Source organism: Cuculus canorus, chromosome 2 (genome assembly GCF_017976375.1).
Source record: "Cuculus canorus isolate bCucCan1 chromosome 2, bCucCan1.pri, whole genome shotgun sequence".
Lineage (NCBI taxonomy): Eukaryota > Metazoa > Chordata > Aves > Cuculiformes > Cuculidae > Cuculus > Cuculus canorus.
In genome coordinates, this window is record NC_071402.1 from 21,689,494 (window position 1) to 21,715,489 (window position 25,996).

Genomic DNA, 25,996 nt, shown 5'->3' on the forward strand with positions numbered 1-25,996 from the left:
AGGCAGATACATTTTGATGAAAGTCTTCACAGAATACCTTTGGTGTTACACACGCATATAGTGATTTAAATTTGTTCCATTGGAAGCCCCAAATAGCATGTACCTATGGACTCCATATTGCAAATGTAAAAAGAACACATTTGATTTGTTTTAAAGGAGAAATGCTACACATTTAACAAGAAGTTGGATTTGATTGAGAATTTGGAGAAATGTAAATAAAATTCATATTTGTATGAGGCTAATTTGTGACTTTTTTTTTTTCTTGGTGAATCTTAAGGGAGTGATTAAATCTTTATTAATAGTGATTTGGTTTACTTTGTTTTGAGGGGAGGCTGGGTGGAATGTGGGGTTTTTTGAGTTTCTGGTTTTTTTACTGAGGCTTCTGTTGTGTCATTTTTTATTTTGGAGCTGCTTGAATCAGTGTTTCAAGTGTTTGTTGGTTTAGCTGTGCTACACAGTGCCAGGGCATTTTGAAGAAAAATCAGAATGGTTCACTGTGGAAATATTTTCTGTAGTACATCACTTTCATCTGAAAGCTTTGAAGAATGTTGGTTATTGTGAGGCGAGTTTTCTCCTCACGTAAAGCTTTCTAAGCATGGAAGGAGTTTATCATTGTTCCTTTTCACACATCATGCTTTTCTTGTCATTTGATTTGCATTGAAACATTAAGGGGGGGTTGGGGGAGGAGGAGCTGATTTACCCTCCAATGCTAAAAGGGCTTGTTTTGTTTCCAAAGTGAAGTATGTTTTCAGTAGGAAGTTCAGCAAGTATTGTCAATAACTCTTCTTTAAAAACGGGTTACTGGAGAGGGTGCTGGAATTAGTTACAGCACCTTGCTTTCCACTTCTATCCAAATGCTAAAGCAAGAACTTGTGGCAAAGCTTGGTTTCAGTCTAGGAAAATCACAGTTCAGGTTTGGGGGATACATACTTTCTCAGTGAGTCCTTTACTGCAGATCAAAGTTAATTGTGGGGTTTCCTGTTGAGTTTTTGCTTCCTTTCTGAAAACTGAATGTTTGATTCTCTTGCAGTTGTTTGCTGCAGTTATCCTGAGGAAGTACTGCACATTTTCCATACGTCTTTAACAGCTTCAGTAGTCTTCCTGTAGTTCTGAAGATTTTGGGGGGATGGTTGTATATTTTTTTTCTTTTTGCTGTCTCTTCTTTACATTTCAGTTTCTGAAAATAAGCAGTTGGTAACTGAACTCCTCCAGACTATCATCTACAATCCATTTGCCCTAAATGGGGTATGTTCTGAAAGGACAAAGGAGGAGTCTGTCCCTTCGCAAAGTCACTGAAAGTATGGAGAAGTAAGCACATCCATAGTTGAAACTGCTTTCCTTCTGTCCTCCTTTGGGATTTGACTACTGTAGTTAGCTTTTCCTAAGAAGTTATGATTGGATGATTGGAGAGTTATAATAAAATGGACTAGAAACTCTAAAGGAATATAATCTGTTACATTGTACAAAGGATTTTGGGTTTTTTGAGATAAGCAATAGTAGGACACCCCCTTCCCCCCAAAAAAAAAATTAATTGGCGTGGGTAATGCATGTCAAATCAGGAATGTATAAAAGAAGGAAAAGAGGAGTTCTGGTTCAAGGTGCACTTTCTAACAAATAATAATGATTTCTTATGCAAAATGTAGAGGACAAAGGAATAAGTTTGTTAAAAAAAATTAGGTAATGTTATTTCAGGGATCTTATTCCTAAGAGGCAGGCGTCTGAGCCAAGACCAGAAATCTCAGGGTTTGTCACAGCATTGTTGACTTGTAGTGCTACAGAGGTGTAAGGCAGTTAGTAGAGTTGCATTTGGACTTTTGCAACTAAATAGTCGTGTCTGTCTGAAGGAATGCCAACAGAAATGCAGAAATAAACTCAGCTGCTTATCCAGGTGTAAAAACTAAAGCAGAATAATGGGTAACGCCTGTTGTTTTAAACATGTCATCTTTATTACAGTCAGTTAAGGACCTTTGACAGTCGCAGTTCAAGGAAGTTGTTCCGGAGCATCAGATGAGAAACAAAAGCAGGAACAATATACAGGATCATGAGGAAGGTCATAAACCAACGTCTTATTTCTGCAGTGGTATGGTAAGGAACAAAGGTGTTCACTTTTGCTTTCTCTTGCCTGGTATGATGTGCAGCAGTTAGAATTCTGACTTGATACTCCTTCAAAAGACAGATGTTGTGTTTGAGAACCATCCAAAACAATAGAATAACACTTTGCAACATTTTTTCCCGGGTAATTTACTAGTAAAAATAATAGTTTCCAAAGGAAGCTAATCTCTGTGCTTTGTGGTTATGTTTCTTGAGGTTTGGAAATGGCTTTTTTGACTAAGATCATCCACCAGGAAGCAACTGACACATCTGATGAGTCCTGAGAGCTAGAACTTCAATATCTGAGTGGAATTGTCTTTGGTCTCATGGATTTAACAGGCTGCCCGGGGAGGTGGTTGAGTCATCTTCCCTGGATGTGTTAAGGGATGGGTGGACAAGATGCTGAGGGGCGGCATGGTTTAGGGAGTGTTAGGAATGGTTGGACTCCATGAACCAGTAGGTCCCTTCCAACCTAGTGATTCTATGATTTCTAATCATAGTAATAGAGTAAGCCACTATATGAAAACTGAAAACAGCATAGTATTATGACTCCTTAGACGCTGCTCTGCTCAGTTCCTGGTTTGGTTTTTTTCCCTTGGTTGTGCTGTGTGTGATCTGTCTCCTGTGTTGAGCAAGAAGCACTTAGTGTTATTAAAATGAGACTGAATAGTTACTCACTGTTGTTGCTTTGTTAAAATAGGATGGTTGCAGATGTGGGGTCCAAGGCTGGATGTTAATGGGCTGCAGCTTCACCTGCAATATATTTGGGAAAAGACTGGCACTAAGAGCTTGGATGTGGCTCAGTATTTACCCCAAGAGCATATTTATAATTGTTCAGATGACGTGGAACTGTGGGAATCAACTCCTTTTGTGGTCTTTTTTTTTCAGTCTTGCTTTATTATAGAAAACCAATAGGATGTACTTCCTAGTTTTGGAGAGCATTTATAACTAAAGAAGCATTTAGTGATTAGATTTTAAAATATCACCATTTGTTTTGTCTGCAAATCAGTCTCACAAAAGTAGTCAGCACCAAATAGTACAGAAAACTAGTTATGAATTTTTCATGAGAGACACATGACTTTTATCACAATTACAAAGACTTTCCAGGCAGAACTACCTGTAGACCATTTGATTTTGCTGAATATTAAATTCCCACTGCAGAAAAGAGCTGTGTGTGTGTGTGTGAAAGTAAATCGAGGTGAACAGGCATTGCATATTCTTTATAGGAACTGCAGATAAACACCTACTGAGTATTCAAAGTATTCACTTTCAGAAGATGTGAGGAGATAACCATTGAGTCCCTGTTGCAAATCCTGAGTTCACCTCAAACTAACACATTTTTACACTGTTTATCCAAAACCAAGTGCCTTTATCCAGCATTACTGAAAGTCAGTGGTGTCTTGTCTGTTAATTTTCTTCAGCTGAAAATGTTGCTTATAATCCAGTCATTCTTCATTGGAGGAAAGTTGTCAAAAATGGAAAACATGATTAATAATGTACCTTCCTTAGCTGAACTTTTCTCCCCACTGCTTATCATCAGTCTCTAGTTGGTCACAAAACATCTTTATTGTTTGTCCAAAAGCCTATTTGTCTGCATCTCCGGCATTTTGAGATAGATCTCTGTTCCACATACTTTTACTTGAAGCTTAATGCCAGTACAAATCTTTGGCTTAAGAAAAAGACTGAGTGATCATAAGAAAGACTTTTCAGAAAAAAGATACAGTAGGAAGGACATGAAAATGGAAGCAAAGAGAGGATAAGAATGAGATTATAATGACCTTCAGAAGATGTACTCAAGATCTTCTGAATGTTCCAAACTTCAGTTGTCTGGTTTTTGCGAACCTTTTCCTCGCTTTGCTTAATTATTTTCTTCTGGTAGATGATAGATTGGATTGGGTTTTCTTCAGGGTACTTCATCTTAAAATTAAATCAGTGAAGTTAATCATTAGGTTACTGAGAAACCTCTTTGGTCAGACTTCTGTGATTGCAACCCTAAACAAGACTTTTTTAATGTTTAGATCTCCAGGATTGTTTACTTTGCAGCAGACCACAAAGGCATTAGCATAAGATTCAAGTTCAAGGTTGCAGTTGATGACTTTCTGCAATGTCTCAGTTAATTGAACTACTATGTAATATCTTTAGAATGAGTAAATATTTCTTAGGAAAATTCTCTGCACAGTTGTCGTTTAACCCCATCTGGCAGCTAAGCATCACACAGCTGCTCACTCACTCACTCGTCCCTAGTGGAATGGTGAGAGAATTGAAAGGGTGTAGAAGTGCAAAAACTCAGGGGTTTTAGATACAAACAATTTCAGAAGTAAAGCAAAAGCTGCACTTGCAAGGAAAGCAAAATAAGAAATTCATTCACTACTTCCCACCAGCAGGCAGATGTTCTGCCATCTCCAGGAAAACAGGGCTCCATCATATACAACAGTTACTTGGGAAGACAAATGTCATCACTCTGAACGTCCCCACTTCCTCTTCCTTCTCCTAGCTTTTTTTTGGTGACTATTGCATTGTATGGTCTGGAGTGTCCCCTTCCATCTTCTTGTGCACCTCCCACGTACTCACCGTGGTGATGTGAGAAAGCCTTTTGGCTTTGACTGTAAGTGCTGCTCAGCAATAACATCACTATCTTATTAACACTGCTTTCAGCACAAATCCATAGCATGAAAACACATAGCCTCATACAAGCCTCTATGAAGAAATCTGTCAGCCAAACCCAGTACAAAAATGCAGCCACAGATTACAGAGCAAAAATTGGTTTTATGTTCTGCAAAGAGAAGCATGAAAAGTTTGGGGGTGAGTGAAGATTCCAAAGCCAATTAGGAGTCAAAGGCCTTGTTGCAGTAGCAACATTTATTCAGTGATCACAATGAATTATGTGGCCAGCTGTCTTCTCGTGGTATCACCTGGATTATTTCTGTCCCACCAGACCATTCTTTCCAGGCACAGCTGAGATGTGAAATATCAAATACTTACTAAATATACGTAAATGCTGCTGATTTGATTTTATCTTGTTGGTCCAAATGGACTAAATAAAAGGGCTGCTTAAACAGTATGTCATTATCTACCACTAACATAATTAATGTGTACAAAACCACCTCTGGGATAAATTTAGTTTTCCTAGAAACAGCATTTTAAGACCCGACACTCAATTACCTTGCTGATTTGTGAAACCTGCAGATCTGAGTCAGGCATGAAGTTACACGTAGGAAGGTTTAGGTGCTTATTCATAGGATCAACAAAGTTTAAATTAGCCAGGAGAAAATCAGAGGTGGAGAGACAAAGCTCAAGCCCGATGCCATTCAGAAACAGAGGTAAATGGAATTTTGAGCTGCGCTACTCTTCATGCATTTAGGTGTCAAATCATATCAGTACCTTCCTGCACAACACACAAAAAAAGGGAACCGAATACCTTGGTGTTTACTATAATCTGCTGTGCTGTGGTAGGCTGCCTTCTAATCTCACTCTCCCTAATTTGGCTGAAGGATTTGAGCAGGAACTGTTTACCACTGCCACTAGCCCAAGAACATACACCTGGAGGTGATCGTCTAGGTCTGCCATGTAGAAACTCATTTTGCAGAAATAACTAAATATCCTTTGGCTTGGGAGATACAGTAGGAAAGTGACTGCTTTAGGTTGGCAGCTTTGGCACTGAGCTGGGAGTTTCAGGGTGAAGTCTCTTGGCTAATAAATATTTGATAATTTATTGATGCTATTCCCCTTGGAGTCATTAAATACTCTTTGGCAGGCATACGAACTTGACTGCTTCACACCTTGTGACTGCACATGGTCGTGGTCAAATGAACTGTCTTTGTCACCCCCTCATCTCATTTAGCAAAGGTCACTTCATCTAGACAAAGTGAAACTATTGTACCTGAGGCACACCCATCCCAGATCCCTGGCAGTCCAGCTATTCAGGTGCCCATCTGCATGGTGGGAGAAATGGGTTCGCTGCCTCAGCAGCAGCAGATTCAAAGTATAGCCCTGTTATGCCATTTCAGTGCCCACCTGGACCACTTCTCATTCTCTAGCGGTCTTAGAGAAACATAGTTTGATTACCCTTTTACATCTTTCTTCTTCTGCTCTTCATCTGAATAATCATACTGCTGAATCTCAGCTGTTCCTGGCTCATCAACACCACATTGATTCGAGCACTGGAACAGGCTGCCCAGGGAGGTGGTCGAGTCACCTTCCCGGGAGGTGTTTAAGGAATGGGTTGATGAAGTGCTTAGGGACATGGTTTAAGGGAGTGTTAGGAATGGTTGGACTTGATGATTCAGTGGGTCCTTTCCAACCTGGTGATTCTATGATTGTAATCAGTGAGCCAGAGTTCCTGCCTGGATTCCCATCACAGCACCTTGACCCTTATCTTCTTACCAGCTTTAAGTGCAGCAGATAGGGTAGGTGCGGCTTACCCTTTCCTGTGTGTTCAGCACCACAAAGCTGCTCTGAGACCCCTGGGCCATTTCACTTTCTGTTGTCCTCATTCTCTGCCCTGGTCTTCTAAACTAGTTTTGACCTTTTCTGTCACTGTGTGGTGGGATGAATCCCGGTGGATCTCTGTCCCATAGTACAAAGGCAAGGCAAAAGATGAGACAATTTGGGATGTGCAGATACAAAGGCAAACTTCTAGTACTGCTTTCCTGTCCACTGGGACAGAAGGAACGAAGTTGACATGTTGATGGGAAGGTGAGCATTTTCCAGATCCAGTGTAATTTCTCTAAGTGTCTATTTGGCATTATATATTATTATTATTATATTTGTGCACTCCCTGTCACAGCCTTCAGAGTCAATATCCCATCTTCTGAAGCCATCGTCGCTGAACTGGAAGAGGTCGAGGGGTTGAAGATGCTGGTGCTCAGCAGACTGGAGAACATGCTTGAGCAGTGTCACTGCTGAGTATGCAAACGCTGGGGTTACTGAAGGAGAGAAGTGGCAAAAGTCCATAAAGCAAGTGCCTCTGGGATAGTGTAGAGCAGGTCTTTCCTCTTCATCTGCTCCAAGTTCCATCTTATTTTCTAGCCATCTTAATTTTATTTTCCCACCTCTTTTTACAGGTCAATATTCTGAAGCACACAATCTGCCTCTCCCAGCCAGGGTCACACCAGCCCTGTGAAACCCACTGCAGAAGCCCCGCTTTCTCCTGGATCTCACTGCCTGGTGTGCACTGCTGCCCCAGGACTGAGGAAGGGGCAGAGCGGGTCAGGCACAGCCTGGGGGTTCGGAGGTTGTTGTGGGGCTGAGTGGGGCCCCAGCGATTGTGCAGTAACTATGTGAGGGGCAGCGGTTCTGCAGCAGCTGGGGGGACGACGACGACGGGGGTGTGCGGGAGGCAGTGGGGAGCAACACAAGGCAACAACTACTGGAGGATGAGTTTCATCTGGTTCTTCGCCAGGGACTACACCCCCTTGGTGCTGAGGCCCTCTGATGAGACGGTGAGGAGAGGCTCAATAGCTTCCCGAACCCTCTGAGCAGCTCTCTCCCTCAGCCTGGTGTGCTGTTCAAGCAGCGGCATTGGGAGGAGGGGGTCACTGTTTGGGTCCTGAGGGTTGTGCTCCATATCTTCTTCTGAGAAACAGCCTAGACACAGATGCCAGTGGCCACTGTGGTGGCTCAGTCAGGTGCAGCAGAGGAGACCCCACAACATCGATCTGCAGAGGCTCAACTGAGTTGGATGTGACACTTGGATTATTGCTGCCCTGCACTCTCCTGGGTCCTCTGCATAGGTGGGACCCACAGGTTCCGCAGATACTGCTGCAGGGTGTTTGTGCTATCCTTGGGCTCCCAGCCAGCTCTGTGAGAGCCTGGGTCACCCTCAGGATCCCCAGCCACCTCTGTGGAGAGCTCAGGTTACCATCGATTTCCTCAAACCCTGTTGCAATCAGCACGGGTCACCTTTGGGCACCACAAGCCAATGAATGGTCACATTTTCAAAACAGCCAAGCATGTTTGAAACCCCGGGGTATACAGGGCAGACTGGAGTGAGCGCCGTGAGAAGCCAGCTGCATCCTCCTGGAAGCTTGGCCCCTCTTTCTCCAGGCAAAGAGTCTGGAGTAGAATGGTCCAGAAGCCAGCTCTCTGCCACTAGTCTGTACACCTGATCTCTGCATTCATTGGGCATTGGTGCTCCACTGGAGGTGGTGGGTGGAGCTGCCAAGGGCACTGGGGGCAATTCCCCTGGTGTCTGTTTAAATAACACTGTGTGGTGTGTGTTTGTTCAGAGCCATCTGGAGATAATCTGCTGCTCTGGGAGAAGGGTGAGCAGTGAAATACTCTCAGGCAAGACTAGCTTCCTTATCTGAAGCCTCATTCTTGTCTTTTAGGCTCCCATGCCACCCTCAAAACTGGCTCAGCAGAGACTTCTGATCAAGGGGGGAAAAGTCGTGAATGATGACCACTCTGTGGTGGCTGATGTGTACGTGGAAGATGGAGTGGTGCAGCAAGTGGGACCAAACCTAAACCCTGAGCCGCCCACCGGACTCCTCGTGCTGGATGCAACCAACAAGTTGGTGATTCCTGGGGGTATCGATACTCACACGCACATGCAGTTCCCTTTTATGGGTAGCAGGTCAAAAGATGACTTCTATACAGGAACCAAGGTGGGTGTGCATATATATCTGGCTGTGTGTGCATCTGGGCTTTCTCAAAAAAGATTGTCTGCTGGCTATTCAGTGTTACTTCTAAACGAGAGAATAATGTCTGAATCAAGTGCAGACAATCGTTACTGCCCCTTGGCTGGGACATCCTTATAAGCAGTTAGGATACACAGAAGTGCATCTTCAACCAGTTTGTTATTTGGGTTCCTTCAGAGGCTTTTCTGGCTGCAGATGGAAAATGTTAGGTGCAGTTGTTTCCGCTAGCTGTTGCCGTGCAGTCTACAACATGCATCCATACATTCAACGAGCTTCATGCTTTGCTGAGCAAAGGTTATGTAAAGCAGCAGTTAAACTCCTCAGTGCATTGAGAGTGCTTTTGTGGTAATCTGGTTTTTGTCCTCCTTTAGCATTAGGGACTTACAGTTTTTCTTCTGCCTTTCGCTTCTGTCCCTACAGTGTCACTCAGTAGAAGTCCAGTTCAAATATAGTTTCTGAAAGGGTCTAATGTCTCCCAGCTTTAAATCTGGAGTTCTTTTTTTTAGTGTTTTAACTGATCTTATTACATTCCCTGCATTAACATTGTATTTTGCAGTGCCAGGTCAAATCCTTTGCACACAGAAGGGATCACATTGTCCTATGAAGTGGCTTGTCTGTTAGCCAGTATCCTCAGAGAGCCTGTTCTATCCTGTCCCTCTCACAGCAGAACTGGAGTTTGCTATAAAACAGAAAATGTTCATGCATCCCTTCTAAAGAAATTATTTTCATTGATATGCATTTTTTTCAGATGTGCAAAATACAAATCTACCTCTTTTAAAGAGTTGAAATAAGTTAAATTAAACTCATTTTAGCAAATGGTGTGGTGCAGTAAATATGCAACTATTAAGAACCTTTAAAGTTTGCAGTCCTTAGACTGACTGTCTTCTTTAACAGGAAATTTCATTTCTTGCTTGCTCCATCATTTAATGAGAATGCATTAGAGTGGTGTAAATTTCCATATTCTAAGGCTTTTTAAACATTGAGCCCAGAGTGCCGAAGGGACTAGAAATTACCTATATGCTGTCCTTAAATTGCTGGTGTATTTCTTTCAATAGTGATGTTTCTTTCAACTCAAGATAGATTTGCTGGTATAGCTGCTGTTACTTGGAGTGGAAATGCTGGGTAGCTGAAAGCGCTAGAATTGTTTTTCTCAATGAGCACAGGACTTAGAGTGGCTCATTATAATGAGACTGTAATTATTCTGCGAAACCTTGATGAAAGATTATTTTGTCCATCTCAGCAGATCATTCCTGCTGTACGAAAACACCTGCTAGGTCAAGCATAACCTGTACTCCAAGTTAGACATAAGATATAAAAGTGCCACAGCACAGGATTTCCACCTCCAGAACTGATAGCTGGAAAGGGATTATAAATTTGATCATGGGATTTTTTTTCCTCCAAACTAAGTCACTTCGGTAGCTGTATGGTAGAAAAGAGTGAATTTATTACTATGTGAACCTAACAACACTGTCTTTTTCAGATAGACAATAAATATTTTTTGAAAAAAAAATGTACTTACCCAAATGGCTTCCACAAGCAGTTTTTGTGATAAATGGAGAGAAAAGGTTTAAATCAAGTCCACAATGTCAGTTCTGCTTGTCTACAGACATCACCAACTATGTTTCCTCACTGAGTGAAGGGCAGAACTTGATTTCTGGAATACTTACTCTACATGACTTACTGTACACAAATAGATGTGTGTTAATGTTTTGTCGTTTTCTGCAACAATCCTTTATTTCTCTGTGAAGAACATTTTTGTAAACTAATTATCAACAATGTATTTAGAAATGTGGCATTGCACAATGCACATTGATTGATAGGAGAAAACATGTAAAAGAAACAGCAATGACTTCAGCTTTCTCCTAAGACGTCTGCTTGGGGTGTAAGAGCTCTCATTCTTCAAGTGCCTCCATTGACCAAAGATGCAGACTAATTCAGATGCACGTGCCCACACTGTAAATCCCAAATTAAAGAAGATAAATTGTGTGTTAACTTGGAAAACAAAAAGGTAGTAGTTTCAGTTACATATAGGGGTTTTTTTTGATTAACTTTTTGAGGCACTGGACAGGAGAACTGCAAATCATAACCTGCATGCAGGAAAAAAAAAATAAAAAAAAAATGGATGTCTAGATAGTCACTTTGGTTCCTAAAAGAAGACTGTAGATCCAGAGTAGTGATCAGATGTCAAAAAGTTAGATACTGTAAAACCGAACCCAGGTTAAAGTGTGGAGAATGTTCAGAGCTGTTTACTCGAGGTCATCACCTGCCAAATACTTTTGCAAGAGAATCAAGAGAGACAAGGTTGTGTTCCAGCTATTGCAAAGTATGCTACAATGATTAGCTAAGACTAACTCAGTTGAATAAATAAAGAAACAAAATACCTCTCTTTACAAAGAAAGGGGGGAAAAGATGTTAAGGGAAAAAAAGACTTTGGGTGGAGTTGGAATCAATGACTTTTATTCTTGAATTTTTTAAGTATTCTTTAAATCTTCTTTAACAAACAAGAAGTCAATCTGTCTCAATGAAAAAAATTTGACAGTTTCAACAACTTCTCTTGGAGACAAGATTCTGCTGAATTAATCACAGATTCACACATTTATGTCACTCTCGAAACTCCTTTTTGGTTTCAAAATATACTGACATTTTTGCTTCAGATTGCTAAGGCAAGGGAAGGAAGGAAGGGACTGATCTAGAAACAAGAAGTGTAATTTAGCAGGAATTTGGACTGTGTACATTTTGATCTGAATTGATTGTACCTGTTGTGCAAAGGGATGTTGTTCAGAGCAATAGAGAGGATTTCTCAGGCTAATTTGGAAGACTGCAACAATGACAGCAAAAGAATTTCTACATTGGATTGATTTCTATTAGCCGAGGATCTGATTTCTGAGAGTGACTAACAAAGATCTTTCAAAGGAAATAGAAGTAACAATTCAATTGTCCATAAAGGATAGTAAAACTTACTGGGTAAAACCTAATTTTTGATGCATATAATATACATAAAGTAAAATTTTTGTTTATTTTTTTACTTACATATATTTATGTGGAAGATGTAAATTCCTTATTCTGTTTCAAAACTTGCTATGCAGTTTTATTAAATGATACCCAGTCAGTAACAAAAATAAAAACACTACAATTCCTTTTGGTGTTAATCAAGAATATGGGGATTTTCATGATGGATTTTCAAATTGAACCCATTTTTTTCATTTTGCATCAGCCCCTTAATACTTTCCTGCTACATGTGCTTGTTTTTTCAACTACATAAGCTCTGAGCACGCATTTCTCATGTTGACTATGGGCTTCTGGCACTCCTTTCTCAGTGTTCCCACCTGCTTAAGGAAACTCACCGATGGATGAATGCTCATTTCCAAATCTTTGATAAGATTTTGTACGTGTGCAAAAACTTCTTCAGGAATTTCCCCCATGAGTTTCCTGAATAGCTGTTTGAGAACATCCTTCTCAAAGGAGGTGAAATTAATCTCCACAATCATTTGGCAAATTCAGACTTTACTCCAGAAAACTCTTCAGTGGCTTTTGGCTTTTCAGTGTATCAAGATTAAACGTTGCACAGGGAATCGGAGATGGTGTTGCGACCCAAATTAGCCTCTTACAAGGGGTGGGAGGAAATTTGCATTGCCTCTGATTGCTAAATATTAACTTTCTTGCTTTCAGGCTGCTATAGCAGGAGGAACCACTATGATCATCGACTTTGCCATCCCTCAGAAAGGCTGTTCTCTTATTGAAGCTTTTGACACATGGAAAAGCTGGGCAGACCCTAAAGTCTGCTGTGATTATGGACTGCATGTGGCAGTTACATGGTGGAGCGACAAGGTAGGCACAATAGCTGATTTTCAGTGCCATGGATTGGTGCTGCACCTGCTTTGAATTAGTCCTCACATGCTAAACATAGCTTGCTAGCAAGGTAGTATTACTATAGTAGTAAGTGTATTTTTCTATTTAAAACTACGTTTGAAATAATCCACATCCTTCTCAAAGTACATGTATTTGAAAAAACTAAATCCTGCAGATAGCCTGCATCATTAGATAGTACTGCACAAAAGGAAGCAGTTGTGCAAGATCAAGACCAGGCAGACCAGAAGGGGCAAGAAGTGTTTGCATACGTTTTGTCTTTTGTTACTTGAACACTTGATAATCTATACTCTTGTTGAGTCTTGGTGTTGTGTGTGGTTGGGTTTTACATATTGGAGAACCATCCTTGGTGTGTGAATGTTTGCTCATAGCCTGAAAGCTTTACTGAATAAATTAGCTTCTCAGGTGCTTGACATTTAGCTGAACGAGACCCATGTTTTACAAAATCACTTCAGATCTTCAGAGAGCTTGCATCAGTAAATAGATGTATTAAGTAAATTCCACTTTTAAATATGAAATGTAAGTACATCTCCTAATTTTTAGCTTTCAAAAGATATAAGCCAAAATCTTCACTCTGCAAACACCTCACCTTTGGTATTCTGTGCACTGAACAGACTGACACAACTTCTGGCTCAAAACAAAGATGTGAAATACATCCTCCAGTAAAGTCTGAAGAATGTGCATTTGAAACAGCCTTAGCAGAGAACAATGAAATCATCCTGAAAAATCCAATAAAACCAAGGACATGTAAATCAGTTAAATGTTCTTGTTTATGCTGAGAAATTAACTGTTTTTAAAGGCCACAACTGAAAGAAATAGAAAGGTCTGGTGTTTGTAGCTGTAAAAGACCTGAGTAAAGAAGACACTGATTTTTTATGCCCTTCTAATTTGCTGTCATCTCCTCAGCATTTAAAGTATTGATTAAAGACGTACGTTCTTTGCAATGTTTTCCCTTAGTCATAGTAACTGCTGAAGAAGAAAATAAATAAGATATGCCTCTATATTTGTGCCAGATCAGGGCCTTATGTCAGGTATTTATTTGTCTGATAATTCCCAGTGAAGATATGCTCCCAACCTTCCTCTGGATAAGTCTAGAGAATTTCCTTGAATTTTATATCAGTCTCTCACTTCTCTTGGGCTCCAACCAGAGTATTAGAGAGAAGATGAAAACTAATGTTCTACTTCTGAAAGAAATTCATTCTATGGAAATTATAATGGCATTGTAGATAGATGTCAATTACTATCACTATCATTTTACTGGGAAGAGAGAGCCGAAGTCAGGTACTATAGTTGTAGCTAACCTCCTGCACAATAAACCTTTGGGCTAAAATCTGCATCTATCTTTCCTTCTTTGGAACATAATGTTTTGATGGGTTTCACAGACTCTAGCAGAAGCAGGGAATTCTGTAAAGGAGTGCTTATGAGAAAAAAACAGTCTTGCATATGGAGTTTTATAAACATTTTATCTGATGACAAAATGTTTCAAAAGGCTGTGTGTTTTTTAGAGTCAAGTAAGTCTCTAGAAGATAAAATCTTTCCTGTCAATGATATTTGCCAGAAACTGAAGCTTATTACAATCCAGTTTTGAAAATCAATTTTGCTCAAATCTCCATATCCTGTAAGTTAGATACATTGGCTGGTGGTTTTGACAGGAGGAGGTTTATGTAGAATAAAATTCTGTTTCACTACCTTTTGCAAAATGCATTCTCTTCCTGCAATTGCCTTGTGCCACCAATATCTGCACTGCAGTGGTGCTAGTTGCTATACTTTAAGAATCAATTCGATACAAGAGGAATAGTGTAAGTCAATCTTCAAACATGTGACTTCGGCTGTTTGGACTGAACTTATGTTTGATGGGTAAGTAAAGGCTCATCCTTCATACTTACAATTTCTTTATACAAAATTATTACCAGTTAAAATATAATATTATTATTTTTTTTAAATTGCTGACTGTCTTTTAGGTGAAGGAAGAAATGAAAAGTCTTGTTCAAAACAAAGGCGTCAACTCCTTCAAGATGTTTATGGCTTATAAAGATTTATATATGGTCAAGGATGAGGAGTTATATGCAGCTTTTTCCTGCTGTAAGGAACTTGGAGCAGTTGCTCAAGTCCATGCGGAGAATGGGGACCTAATTGCACAGGTAGATATTTGACACTTCATCTGTGAAAGTCGCGAATATAAGCAATGCTGGTATCTAACCACTTCAATAGATGTATTAGTAACATCATTGTATCACAGGGAAAGGTTTTTCTATGCTATCTTACTTGCAGAGAACTGAAGATTCTCTGGGGCTGTTTAGCCTGGAGAAGAGGAGGCTGAGGGGAGACCTTATTACTCTCTACAACTACCTGAAAGGAGGTTGTGGAGAGGAGGGAGCTGGCCTCTTCTCCCAAGTGACAGAGGACAGGACAAGAGGGAATGGCCTGAAGCTTCATCAGGGGAGGTTCAGGTTGGATATCAGAAAAAAATTCTTCACAGTAAGAGTCATTGGCTACTGGAACAGGCTGCCCAGGGAGGTGGTCGAGTCACCTTCCCTGGAGGTGTTTAAGGAACGAGTGGATGAAGTGCTTAGGGACATGGTTTAGGGAGTGTTAGGAATGGTTGGACTCGATGATCCAATGGGTCCTTTCCAACCTTGTGTGATTCTGTGATTCTGTGAAGATGAACGTATCCAAGACCCAACAGGATGCTTGTGGTGATCTAAGAAATTGTAAGCTGGATTCCTGGGTAGAGTAGACAAAAGGCAAATGATTCTGTTGTAATGATACTTGCAGTTAATATATATACTTGCATTATGATATACTGACAAAGAAAGATGAGTCAGAAACAGTCAGAGCCTGAACGTCAACCAGGTCAAAGCCAAATATTTAAATGTCAGGAGTGTGATGCCTAACCCTAGGTCTCTCCAAACGTAGTCAGCTCATTTGACAAGAATGACTCTGGAATTGTGGAGATAGTCTCACTGACTGGGCACAAAAGTATTAACGCCCCTCTATGCATAACTAGCTGCACTTGACACTTGCTGCTTCTGTCAGTGCGATGTGGAGACACTGGGAGTATAACTACACTGATGTCTTTGAGTTTCTTCAGTTATTCTAGTCAGTAGTGCTTTGAATCTGCCCCAGGTCCCATAACGGAAATTAATTGATTGCTAAATAAGCTCAAATCAGGAAAGCATAAGCTACTGGAATATAGTAGGGAAAAAAAACTTCTGCCTCTTAAAACCTTAAAGTCTCATTCAGAGGCTCTGGATGTGTATCTTTGTGCTTAGTAGGGATCTTTTATTTTCTTTTTCCAGTGAGGGGTTAGTGCTATCATCTCAGTTACTGGCTGCGATCATCTAAGAGTACATATTTAGAGAGAAGTAGGATTTTCAAAAGTGATGATTTGAGGATTTATCCCTGCAAGCCAGTAGAGAATGTTCCCTGAAGTCACTTAGGTATTCTGAGCCCTATGTTTATTGAGAGATATATTGAATTTCAGATAATACAACAATAACTTTTCTTGAAAAAAATCATAACTGCCTTTTTTTTTGCCCCCCCTCCAAACTAGCTGCAGTGGCTGATTTGAGGATCCCTTGAGGATCCACTTGGCTGGCAGCATTTTCACAACACCATGGCTGTGCTTTAACTGGCTCTTACATGTTTTCGTGTGGTGTTCAGGGTGCAAAGAAGATGCTGGCAATGGGAATAACTGGTCCTGAGGGGCACGAGCTGTGTCGTCCTGAAGAAGTGGAAGCTGAAGCTACGCAGAGAGCAATTACCATAGCAAATGCTGTAAACTGCCCCCTTTATGTAGTCCATGTAATGAGTAAATCTGCAGCAAGAGTGATAAGTAATGCACGAAGAGAAGGTAAAAGTCCTATTTCTTTTATGCTTGGGGAATGGCTTTGGAGGAAGGGTCATGGAAAAACCAAATATAGCATTAATGTCCTACCTGTTATGGATGCCGTAACCCTCAGAACATGGGTGAATTTCTTGGAGTGTGACGTCTAAACTGTGTGTTTATATTGTGCAGACCGAGGGGAGCTGAACAGTGTGGAAGAAGAGACTGGGATTAAGGCTTTCCTTTTTCTCCAGAGCAAACATTTTTCTCCTTCATACTACCTTCAAGGTCAAAGTGGTGGGCAAGACAGCACTATTGCATTAAAAATTATGTGACCAGTCCAAGATAATGTATGCTCTGCTGTTCCCCTCCACTGAGTTATAGTCTGCAAGACCTTACTAGATATTTCTGTGGGAAATACTACAACAGAGATCCTAACATGTTTTCACAGACAGTGCCATGCCAAGACAAGAACTTTATTCAGTGGGCACTTAGAAATCATAGTGAAGACGAAAGTGTCTGAAAGATTCAATACTCTCCAGGGAGGAGTTTCTTAGGTCATGCACTGCAGAGTTCATAAGTAGTTCTGGTTAGCCAAGGGAACTTGACCCTCTTGAACATCTCTGGGCAGGCTAGAAGCAACATAAAGGCTGTAGGAATTCAGGATGTTTTACCTCCTCATCTGTAAATTCATCCAAAGGAGCCCGTGGAATCACAGTGCAGTAAAGAGACATCATATATTTATGTGGAATGTGTATTGATTATGACTTCTAGTAAGACTGATCAATAATTCAAGTTTATAAAACAATCTATCAGAATGGTTTTTACTAGCACATCTCTTGATATTGTGCTCTATTAGATTCCTCCACTAGATGACAGTGCTGCTGGTAATGTGGATTGTATCTGTCAGGGTATGGTTATTTGTACGTTCACAGGTGTGGTGTCAAGCTGTAACCACAGTTAAAATACTCAGATTAAACACTGACTGTGAACATAAAAGAGCTGAGATAAGAGGTGCTTTTTTACAAACTATTCAAGTACAAAATTCTATACTGATAATAAATATTGTAAAGTATTGTTAGGCATGTGTTACAAGAATAGTCTGCAGTGCAAGTAGGGTGACTGACTTTATAGCAGTATGCTTCTTCAACATGTAAAAAGAAGAAATTGGAAAAACATATGCTTATTCTGGTGCAAACTGGATTTTATATCTTCCTGGTTTCATACAGTCAGAATAATCAATGCTTGCCTTTGTTCACAGCAACTTATGACATCTCTCCATAATAAATTTCTATTTGTGTGGCAGTGTGCTATTTAGGAAGCAGAAATCTAGGATTGATTAAGAAATTTTGAAAGATTGCTAATGTGCCACAAAGATAGATAAAAGAATTACAGTTTTCAATAAGACTGATCTGTATAAATCCTGGCAATTAGAAATTCATTGTTGTTAGTTCCAGTAAAAGTTACTTTCTATTCTTCAGTTAATAGTGGTAATACAAAACAAGGACTTGCAGACAAACCCTGGAAATTCTCAAAGTATTTTATGCATGACATAATTAAAACCTAAATGCATTGCTGAAAGATATTCAACTTGAAGAGGTTAATGTGAAAACATTGTAAACTCTTAAATATAGGGACGCTCTCAAGCCTTTGCAGTATTCTCTCTGGTGCAGTTTATACATCTTTTCAACATTATTTCTCCATATTTTGATGCTAGTTTCCCACCATTTACAATTCTGAATTTTTTTGTGTTACTTTCCAAGCGCTTAATGTGAAGTACTGTGTGTGGGTGCATATTCCTCCATGCCCATGCCAGAGGAAGGCTTCCTATTCCTTCCTATTCCATCACTGACCTCAGAAGGGGAGAGACTGGTGTTTGTTGAATGTAATCTATTATTTGGGTGACACTGTGACACCAGCGTTGAAGCATTGTATCAAATTCTGTGGGATTATGATTTTTGTGGTCAAAAATGTAAGTCAGAGCTCAGTTCTTCTTTGACCTTCATTTAGCTGTACGAAGTGAACAATAATATTACATCTAGAAACCAAAGGCCTGATCCATTTTACTAAGGCATAATTCTGTTATCTTCAGTAAGCTCTGGCTCAGACTTTAAAGGCTAAAGTCAGTCATATAGACTGTAAAGGGATACTATAAGTGAATGTCAGGGAAATTACATGAGTGACTGTCTTCCGTTGTCAGGCAGTGCAACTCCCTCTCGTTAGGATTACCTGATATGAACTTGCTGGGCAGAACTAATGTAGCTCTGTAACCCATTGCTTCAGCCAATAATGCCCACAGGGAAGTAAGGCTAATAAAGTGTGATGTGACTTATACTGCCTCCCACTTAAAAATACTTTCATTCTAAGAGTAAAAAAGACTAGAGATAGTCATGTCCTTTTGCTTGTTTAACTGTGCGGTTACAGCTAAGGATATAAGACTTTCTAGTGCAGATCAGAACTGGAGAGCAGCATCTTACTAAAAAGTCAGTTGTTAGAAGGTTTCTCTCTTTTAAAAAAACAACATACCAAAAATATGTACTTGGTCAGATTACAGGAAGGCTACTTAGACTTATGAAGTTGGTATCTCCTACTATCAGTCACAGGTTAATCTGCTTTCAGTGAGAGGAAGGGCATGTCCATAGCTGTGGATATATGCACTCACAAGCTGATTCTCGGCACAGGAGTGCAACTACAAACGCCAGCTTCTTAGCTGGATCATGCAGGACAGCTTAGGACCAGATTGTAGATAACCTAATTGATGCAATGCTATGCCTGATTCAATGAATCCTGCCTTGCCAGTTGGCTCCTTTCAGACCACAGCTGGTCAGTGAGTAGCTTTGCCGCATATGACCTTACCTTAAGTGCTTCTGGAACTTTTATTAGCATAAGCTAACAGAGACCAGGTTTTCAAGCCTGTAAATGTTAGTTGGTATTTCTGAAGTTTAAAACTCTTTCTGAGTTCTAATAGGTGGTAAAATAAATTGCAGTTCCGCGTTCTTCTTTGTTATAAGGTAATTTATGTGAAAATAGCTCTTTCCAGTTGGTTTGGACATTGGATGAAGAAGTCACAAAATCCAAAGCTATTTTCCAGCAGCTCAGAGATGTCAGAAAGACCAAGCACCAGAACACTTTCTGATTACTATTTTTATTGAATGCAGGAAGATGTAACAAATGGAAAGACCTGATTTATTGCAGCAGTACTCCAGTTTTATGCCTATAGGCAGAAGCCAATTGATCTAGAAAAACCTTAACGCATAATTCGCTGTTGCCAATTGAACTAAAAGAGCCTTAATACAGAATTTCCTTGTTAATTGAATTAAAGCAAAGCCTTGATATTATTGCAGCCTTCAGCCTGGCTAGTCATGGTCCAAATGTAATGCAAGAAATAGCACCATCAGCAGAATTGTCCAGATGTAGCCCATTGAAGCTGCAGTGTTCAGACTCAAAATCACTTGAGGAAACGGCATGTACTCCTTCCCACTCAGAGGAACGATGGGAGCTGCTCAGGTCAAATTCTGACTGCAGAAATACTGTCAGGAGCTGCAGTACATGAGTTAGAATCAACTCAGCATATACAACTGAGAGCTCGGAGACTTCTTTTCAATTTTATGTTGTGAAACTGAGAAAATAATTTATGCAAGATAAACACTCCTTTCTTTCTGTTTTACCTTTTATTATTTATTAACTTTTATTATTTATAGGTATGTCCTAATGATTCATAGTTTAGATTTGGATGGAATTTTCTTTAGCATGTTTAGATGCAGGAGGAAATAAAAACAACACACTTTCCCCTTCTCCCCTTTGCACTGACCTTGCTTATAAAGAATCTGTCAAAAACCTAATAGGTAGATATAGCAGATGGTTGTATATGCAGGAGTTTTTCTATATATGTCTAGGTTTTTGGCAGCCTGCCTCCAAATACTGTGTCTGAAGTTGCCCAAGGAAGGCCAAGATTCCCCTAACTCCTGCCACAACTTTAAATCAGGAAAAAAGTAATCTGACTCAAACCTCCTCATTCTCCGAGTGGACATATCACTTCTGTGGATGGCTTAATATCCAATGCTTTATATTTTGAAAAAAAGATACAAAACCCCAGCAAATAATTGCTTTAGTCATGATTTCCCCCTCTGAGTCCTTATAAACCTATAAGTACAAAGATAAGTGGCACAGGGAGCTTAGGATGCTCCAAACCTAAGTGTCAGTACAAGATGTGCACATACACCACGTACACTGAGACAGTCATAGCATCTATACTGCTATAGGGACTTTTTAGGTGGCAGAAATTATACTGTGTAGTGCTTAGAGTAAATATACAGTACAGTAATGTCAGAGAAGGTCTTGAAACCTTATAGAAATAACCACAGAAGTATCAGTTTTAAAAGGCATGACACCTTTTTGCAAGTCTAGCACAGAAAATTTAAGGAATGGCACTGCTGCAGTGGGAAAGATACTTTGAGAAGAATCGAGCTCCTTGTTAACTACTTATGGTGGTGCAGCAGTTGTAATCCAGTAGCTCATAGAAGTACCAGAAACTAATGTACAGAGAGAAGCCTGCAAATGTTTGCTTTGTTGTTTCCTGACAGTATAGTGAATATCTGACTTACGTGCTGACAGCCAGAGAAAGGTCACTGTCTTGTATCACTGAGCAATTGCTAGCTGAGCACTTGCTGGGATAATTCAGTGACAGTTCTAATAAAAATTGTCCCTAAAGTGAAATCTGGGATCTGTAGCAGGATACCTACTGCCTGTTGGGAGCAGGCGAGGGAGAAAGCCCTTGCTGGGATCCAGCAGAGGCTGCCTTTAACCAACACCTGGTTAAGCAGCCTGTGAGTGGGTGTGTGAAGTCCCAGCTTGCTCCAGTTCTTCAGTAATCATCACTGTCAGGGACGTTACTACCTATCACCTACAGAACCGCAAGGTGGACCAACTCCTCAGGGAGTCAAACATCTTGTTTTATTTCCCATCTTGTTTCACTGAATTTCAAACCCATGTTTCCTAGGAGAAAATACAGTTAAAATATGTTAGCTCCATCCAAAGGCTAACAGACAGCCCGGGTTAATGTCCTCTTCTGAGGAATCTGGAATAACATGCAGCAAAGAATTAAAGATTAAAATTTGAGAGCTAATTTTTAAAATTAAATTATTCATCATTTTTCTTATTTGGGAAATGTTCCATATTGTTCTTCTCGGAACAATTCTAGCCTGGCAATTTAAAGTACCCCCTTGCAAAGTCTGTCTGCTGTATAACTTACATTGTTACATAGTCAATAACTTCAGAGGACAAACAGACGTTACCAAGAAATATATGGAACTTGAACATAATTAATGCAACTGAGGACTGTGTGCGTTTCTTTTGAAATCTCAATCACATACCCAGTAAACAATGTAAAAACCATTATAATATATCTGTCAACAATTTAATTAAAAAACTTGCCCAAGCAATGTTCTCATGAGTAAATATATTGGGAGATCACCAGCAGAATATTCAGAACAGAGATGCTGTGTTATAGTTGAGTTTATTATGTCCTTCCATGTGTTGGTGTTTAATTTGAAACAGTCTTTCAGATTTAACTATTATCACCAAAAAAGCTCCAGAATGGAGAAAATAGAAGGTATACATTTTTATTTTATTTAATGATAATACTATTGCTTTACATTTCAGGAAAGGTGGTTTATGGGGAGCCTATTGCTGCTAGTCTTGGTACCGATGGCACCAACTACTGGAATAAAGACTGGGCTCATGCTGCAGCATATGTCATGGGACCTCCACTGAGACCAGATCCATCTACTCCAGGTTTCCTCATGAACTTACTGGCCAAGTAAGCATATGAGCAAACAGTGACAGCTGACGTCTAAATACACAGCAAATTCTATCTTTAGTATATAATAACAAGTTGATGCCCTGGAGATTTTCCAAGTAGAAAATGTTACATTATTAGGAAGGAGAAATGCAAGGTGAAACCATAGATGAAAAACATTTTTTGTTACACAAATTAGAAAGTGTTCAGATTTCGTTTCTCTGGACTGTTGTGGCCTTCTCTCCCCGTTTGACTTTAATCAATAAACTTTGTCTTGATAACAAAGCAACAAAAAAACTGAAACATGACCGGGGGAGAGTAAGGCTGTAAGTCAATGGGAAATGTGTAAAAAGTGGGGTCACAGCTAGAGGTTCTGTGTTTTGTTGCCAGCTGCCCTTTTCACTTGAAATTTGGATGCTGCACAAAAACTAAGCCTGCTGACTTCTGAAGTTGTCTACTTCATAACAACTCTTTCAGAATAAAGTAGGAACAGAAGTATCCTTCAATACCTGCAGTTAACAAAATGTGCAGTTTGCTGGCATTTCATTGCCATTAAAGCTTAACTCCACAAAATGGTTGAATTGACTGAAGAGTCTGTGAAGGCATGCCTTAACGCTGAGTGATATTTGTGCACATCTGTAGTAATTTCACAGGGTGTATGGCATGACACAGTCTAAAATTGCTTTAAGTGAGGACGGAACCAAGTCTCTTGCTCTGGGCAAAGTGGGACAGTCTTCCATTTGTGGAACACCTTTGCCATATCCAAAGCAGAATTGATATTTTTGATAATTTGTTTCTTCTGAGGGGTTTCTGAAGGGGAAAGTACCTCCTAGGGGAAGCGGCTGTTACTGTAGAGCTATTCTTGGAGGATAGGACTGAAGACAGGCTGGCAGGGCATATCAGTTTTTCTTTGCCACAGTGATGCCTGGATATACGCAGCCTTGCAGCTGATTTTCTGATCTGGGACTGTCTGGTACATGCTCTGGTTCATAACGAACTTTGTTTCTCTATAGTGATGACCTATCTGTGACAGGGACAGACAATTGCACCTTTGACATATGCCAAAAAGCTCTGGGGAAGGATGACTTCACAAAAATCCCTAATGGAGTGAATGGTGTGGAAGACAGAATGTCAGTCATATGGGAAAAAGGCGTTGTAAGTATATCAAGATGCTTGAATGTAGAGGTAATTGATTTCTTCAACAAAATATAATCTCTCAGCAGTATTAACTTTCCAGTTTTATCAAGTGTATTTATCATAGGATAACTTCTTTGATCAAATACTATGACAGAACCCTTACTAACTCTAACTTTATGGTCCTGGGAAACAGAAGAAGATTCTTAGTGCTTAAAAAATACAACAAGAAAGTAATTTCCATTGTTTAGCAGCAAAGGACAGCTATTTCAGTGGTAGTGCAGAGTACGTTTACTTGCAGCATATTTTTTTCAACAGATGAAATGAAAGTAAGAGGAAGGAGGAAGCCACAGTATTGACTTGGTCAGTTCTGAATTTGTTCCTCTTTGATCTCTTTCAAATTTAGCTGTTGGAGTAACTTCTGAACTAGGTATATGCCTGTCAACTTCTAATTTGTGTTTTCAGTCAGAGGAAACAAGCTAGAGATAAGAAATGCTTCTCTAATGTATGGCTCAGTCCTGTGATGTGATGCAGTGAGCACCTTCATTGACTTCATATTCTCAGGTCTATCATAAGAATGCTCCGTGCGTCTCAGGACAATGCCCTTCAGGCTATGAACAAATATGAAAGCTAGCAGCTAGGCTCTTTGCATATGGGGTAGTCTAACGAAAGAGGAGGTGAGGCAGTTCTGTGAGGGATCTGCTGCTTACTGGGTATTATGATTGCTCTGGCTAATATGATACTGTTAATTTCTGGAGACTCTAATTCAACTTTTTAATAACACTCTCTTGCAATAGCCAGGTCTTGTTGACAACACAAACTGGAAAGCATATTTTTTGTCATAGTAGAATTATCTACCTCCCACATTTGGTAAGGATGTTGTTCAGAATCTCTCTTTCTTATATCTATATTGGATTCAGTTCCAGTTGACACGTACATAGCAGACTTCTGCCTATATTCACCTGTGGCATAGCTCTAGAGTAATTATTTATGGTGTAAACTGGAATATAATCTAGCTTGTGGTTAATGTGAGACATGGATATGTACATCAGTGCTTTTTTTTAACAGTGTATCCTGTTGGGCAAGACAATTTTTCAAATGGTTCTTCAATCAGTAATATTCTCCCTTTTCTTACTTGGAAAATATTGCACAGCTGTGAGACTTTGTCTAGAAAGCTTCCTTCACTTCCCAAAAAACATTATTTAGAAGAGCAGTGTTCACCACCTTCTTTATGCATTTCTTCTTGGATGACTGCTCACAGGACGTATACACATGTTTTTTATAACACCCCGATTTCTAGACTGACTTATGCACAATGTTACAGCCAGTGTAACTGGCTTTGCAAGCAAGCAACAGTCATGGAGGCTGGATTAAATTTGTTATGTAGCAGTGGACCATCCCAAGACACGTGTATCCATTTTTGTTTACCATTTTACTGATGCATCGCATCAGCAAATCTGGATTTTATACTGCTTGATCTCAAATATTTACTGAACGATACTGTTCTCTGCATTATTACTGAAGAGATTTGCAAATCACCTTTTGTAATATTACACATTGTGCCTTGCCTCTCCTTTATCATCTCATAGGTTCAAATTACATTGCAGTATATGCATCTAAGACAAATAGTTATTTTTATTTCTTCTAAACTATTCACTTGAGTTAAAAAAATGTTGATGTAATGTTCGCAGAGAGCTGTCACTCATCCTAACCTTTTCAGCAACAGAAACATTTTTGTCAATCCTTGTTTAAAAAATGTAATGAGCTTGGTTTTTTGTACTCTTCTGCAGTACAGTGGAAAAATGGATGAAAACAGATTTGTAGCTGTTACCAGCACAAATGCTGCAAAAATCTTTAACATTTACCCAAAAAAAGGGAGAATTGCTGTGGGTTCTGATGCTGACATCGTAATTTGGGATCCCAAAGCTACAAGGTATGTATGAGTAGTTATTTCCTCACATCAAGCCTCTCTGCAGGAAAAAATATCTCAAATCCTCTGTACAGCAGTAAGCCTCCAGAGTGAGGTTATGGTGGTTTTCAACAGCACTTCATGTGAATTATTTACAGGTTATTTGTCTCCTACAATAGTGTGTGTAAGCAGAGATCTTTGATCTCTTGATGGACTTATTAGATTGCTGACCAAGTGCAAAAATAACAAGGTCTGTACATTATGCTGCCAGGGCTTGGTATCCTCAGGGTCAAAATAACAACTTTGGGATCTTAGAGTAACTCTGCGAAGTACTTGAATATGTTTAACTTTCTCCCACTGCAAAGAGCAGGGAGAAGAGCCTGTGTCACTGCAGGATGACCCATTGCAAGCTCATGTTTTGAACTAAAAGCTGTTTCAAACGTATTCAGACGTGGTCAGGATGGGTGATGAAAGTGTGGGGTCTTGCCCTTGTAGTGTCTTCTCCTTAGCTAACAGAGCAAATATAGCGGTAGAGCCAGGAGTGAGCTTAGTTCTGAAGCTCAAGTTGTGCATGCTTATTCTTTTCTGTAAGTTTTTGCACACGCTAAATCTGCGAGATTAGACCTTGTCACACCAACAACCAATGCACAAAGTATGTGCTGATGTCTCACCCTGTGTGACTTTTTGCTACCAGGGGTGTGCAGTGTCTTTCTGTAAGCCTCAACATGTACAGC

General features: G+C 39.9%; 1 protein-coding gene across 3 annotated transcripts in view; it reads left to right on the forward strand.

Annotated features, from left to right (window-relative positions):
• Positions 1 to 1,979: 1,979 nt before the first annotated feature.
• Positions 1,980 to 25,996, forward strand: part of DPYS (dihydropyrimidinase) — a 38,036-nt gene continuing 14,019 nt past the window's right edge. The window contains exons 1-8 of one of the 3 annotated variants that reach the window (XM_054059494.1): positions 1,980 to 2,085; positions 8,421 to 8,696; positions 12,399 to 12,557; positions 14,558 to 14,737; positions 16,260 to 16,449; positions 22,084 to 22,240; positions 23,233 to 23,374; positions 25,144 to 25,286. In XM_054059494.1, the coding sequence (XP_053915469.1) occupies positions 2,008 to 2,085; positions 8,421 to 8,696; positions 12,399 to 12,557; positions 14,558 to 14,737; positions 16,260 to 16,449; positions 22,084 to 22,240; positions 23,233 to 23,374; positions 25,144 to 25,286 (1,325 nt within the window). In that variant the 5' untranslated portion in view covers positions 1,980 to 2,007. Of the gene's footprint in view, positions 2,086 to 7,451; positions 7,533 to 8,297; positions 8,355 to 8,420; positions 8,697 to 12,398; positions 12,558 to 14,557; positions 14,738 to 16,259; positions 16,450 to 22,083; positions 22,241 to 23,232; positions 23,375 to 25,143; positions 25,287 to 25,996 lie in introns of those variants that run through there. The other 2 variants (XM_054059495.1, XM_054059496.1) reach the window with 2 other exon arrangements.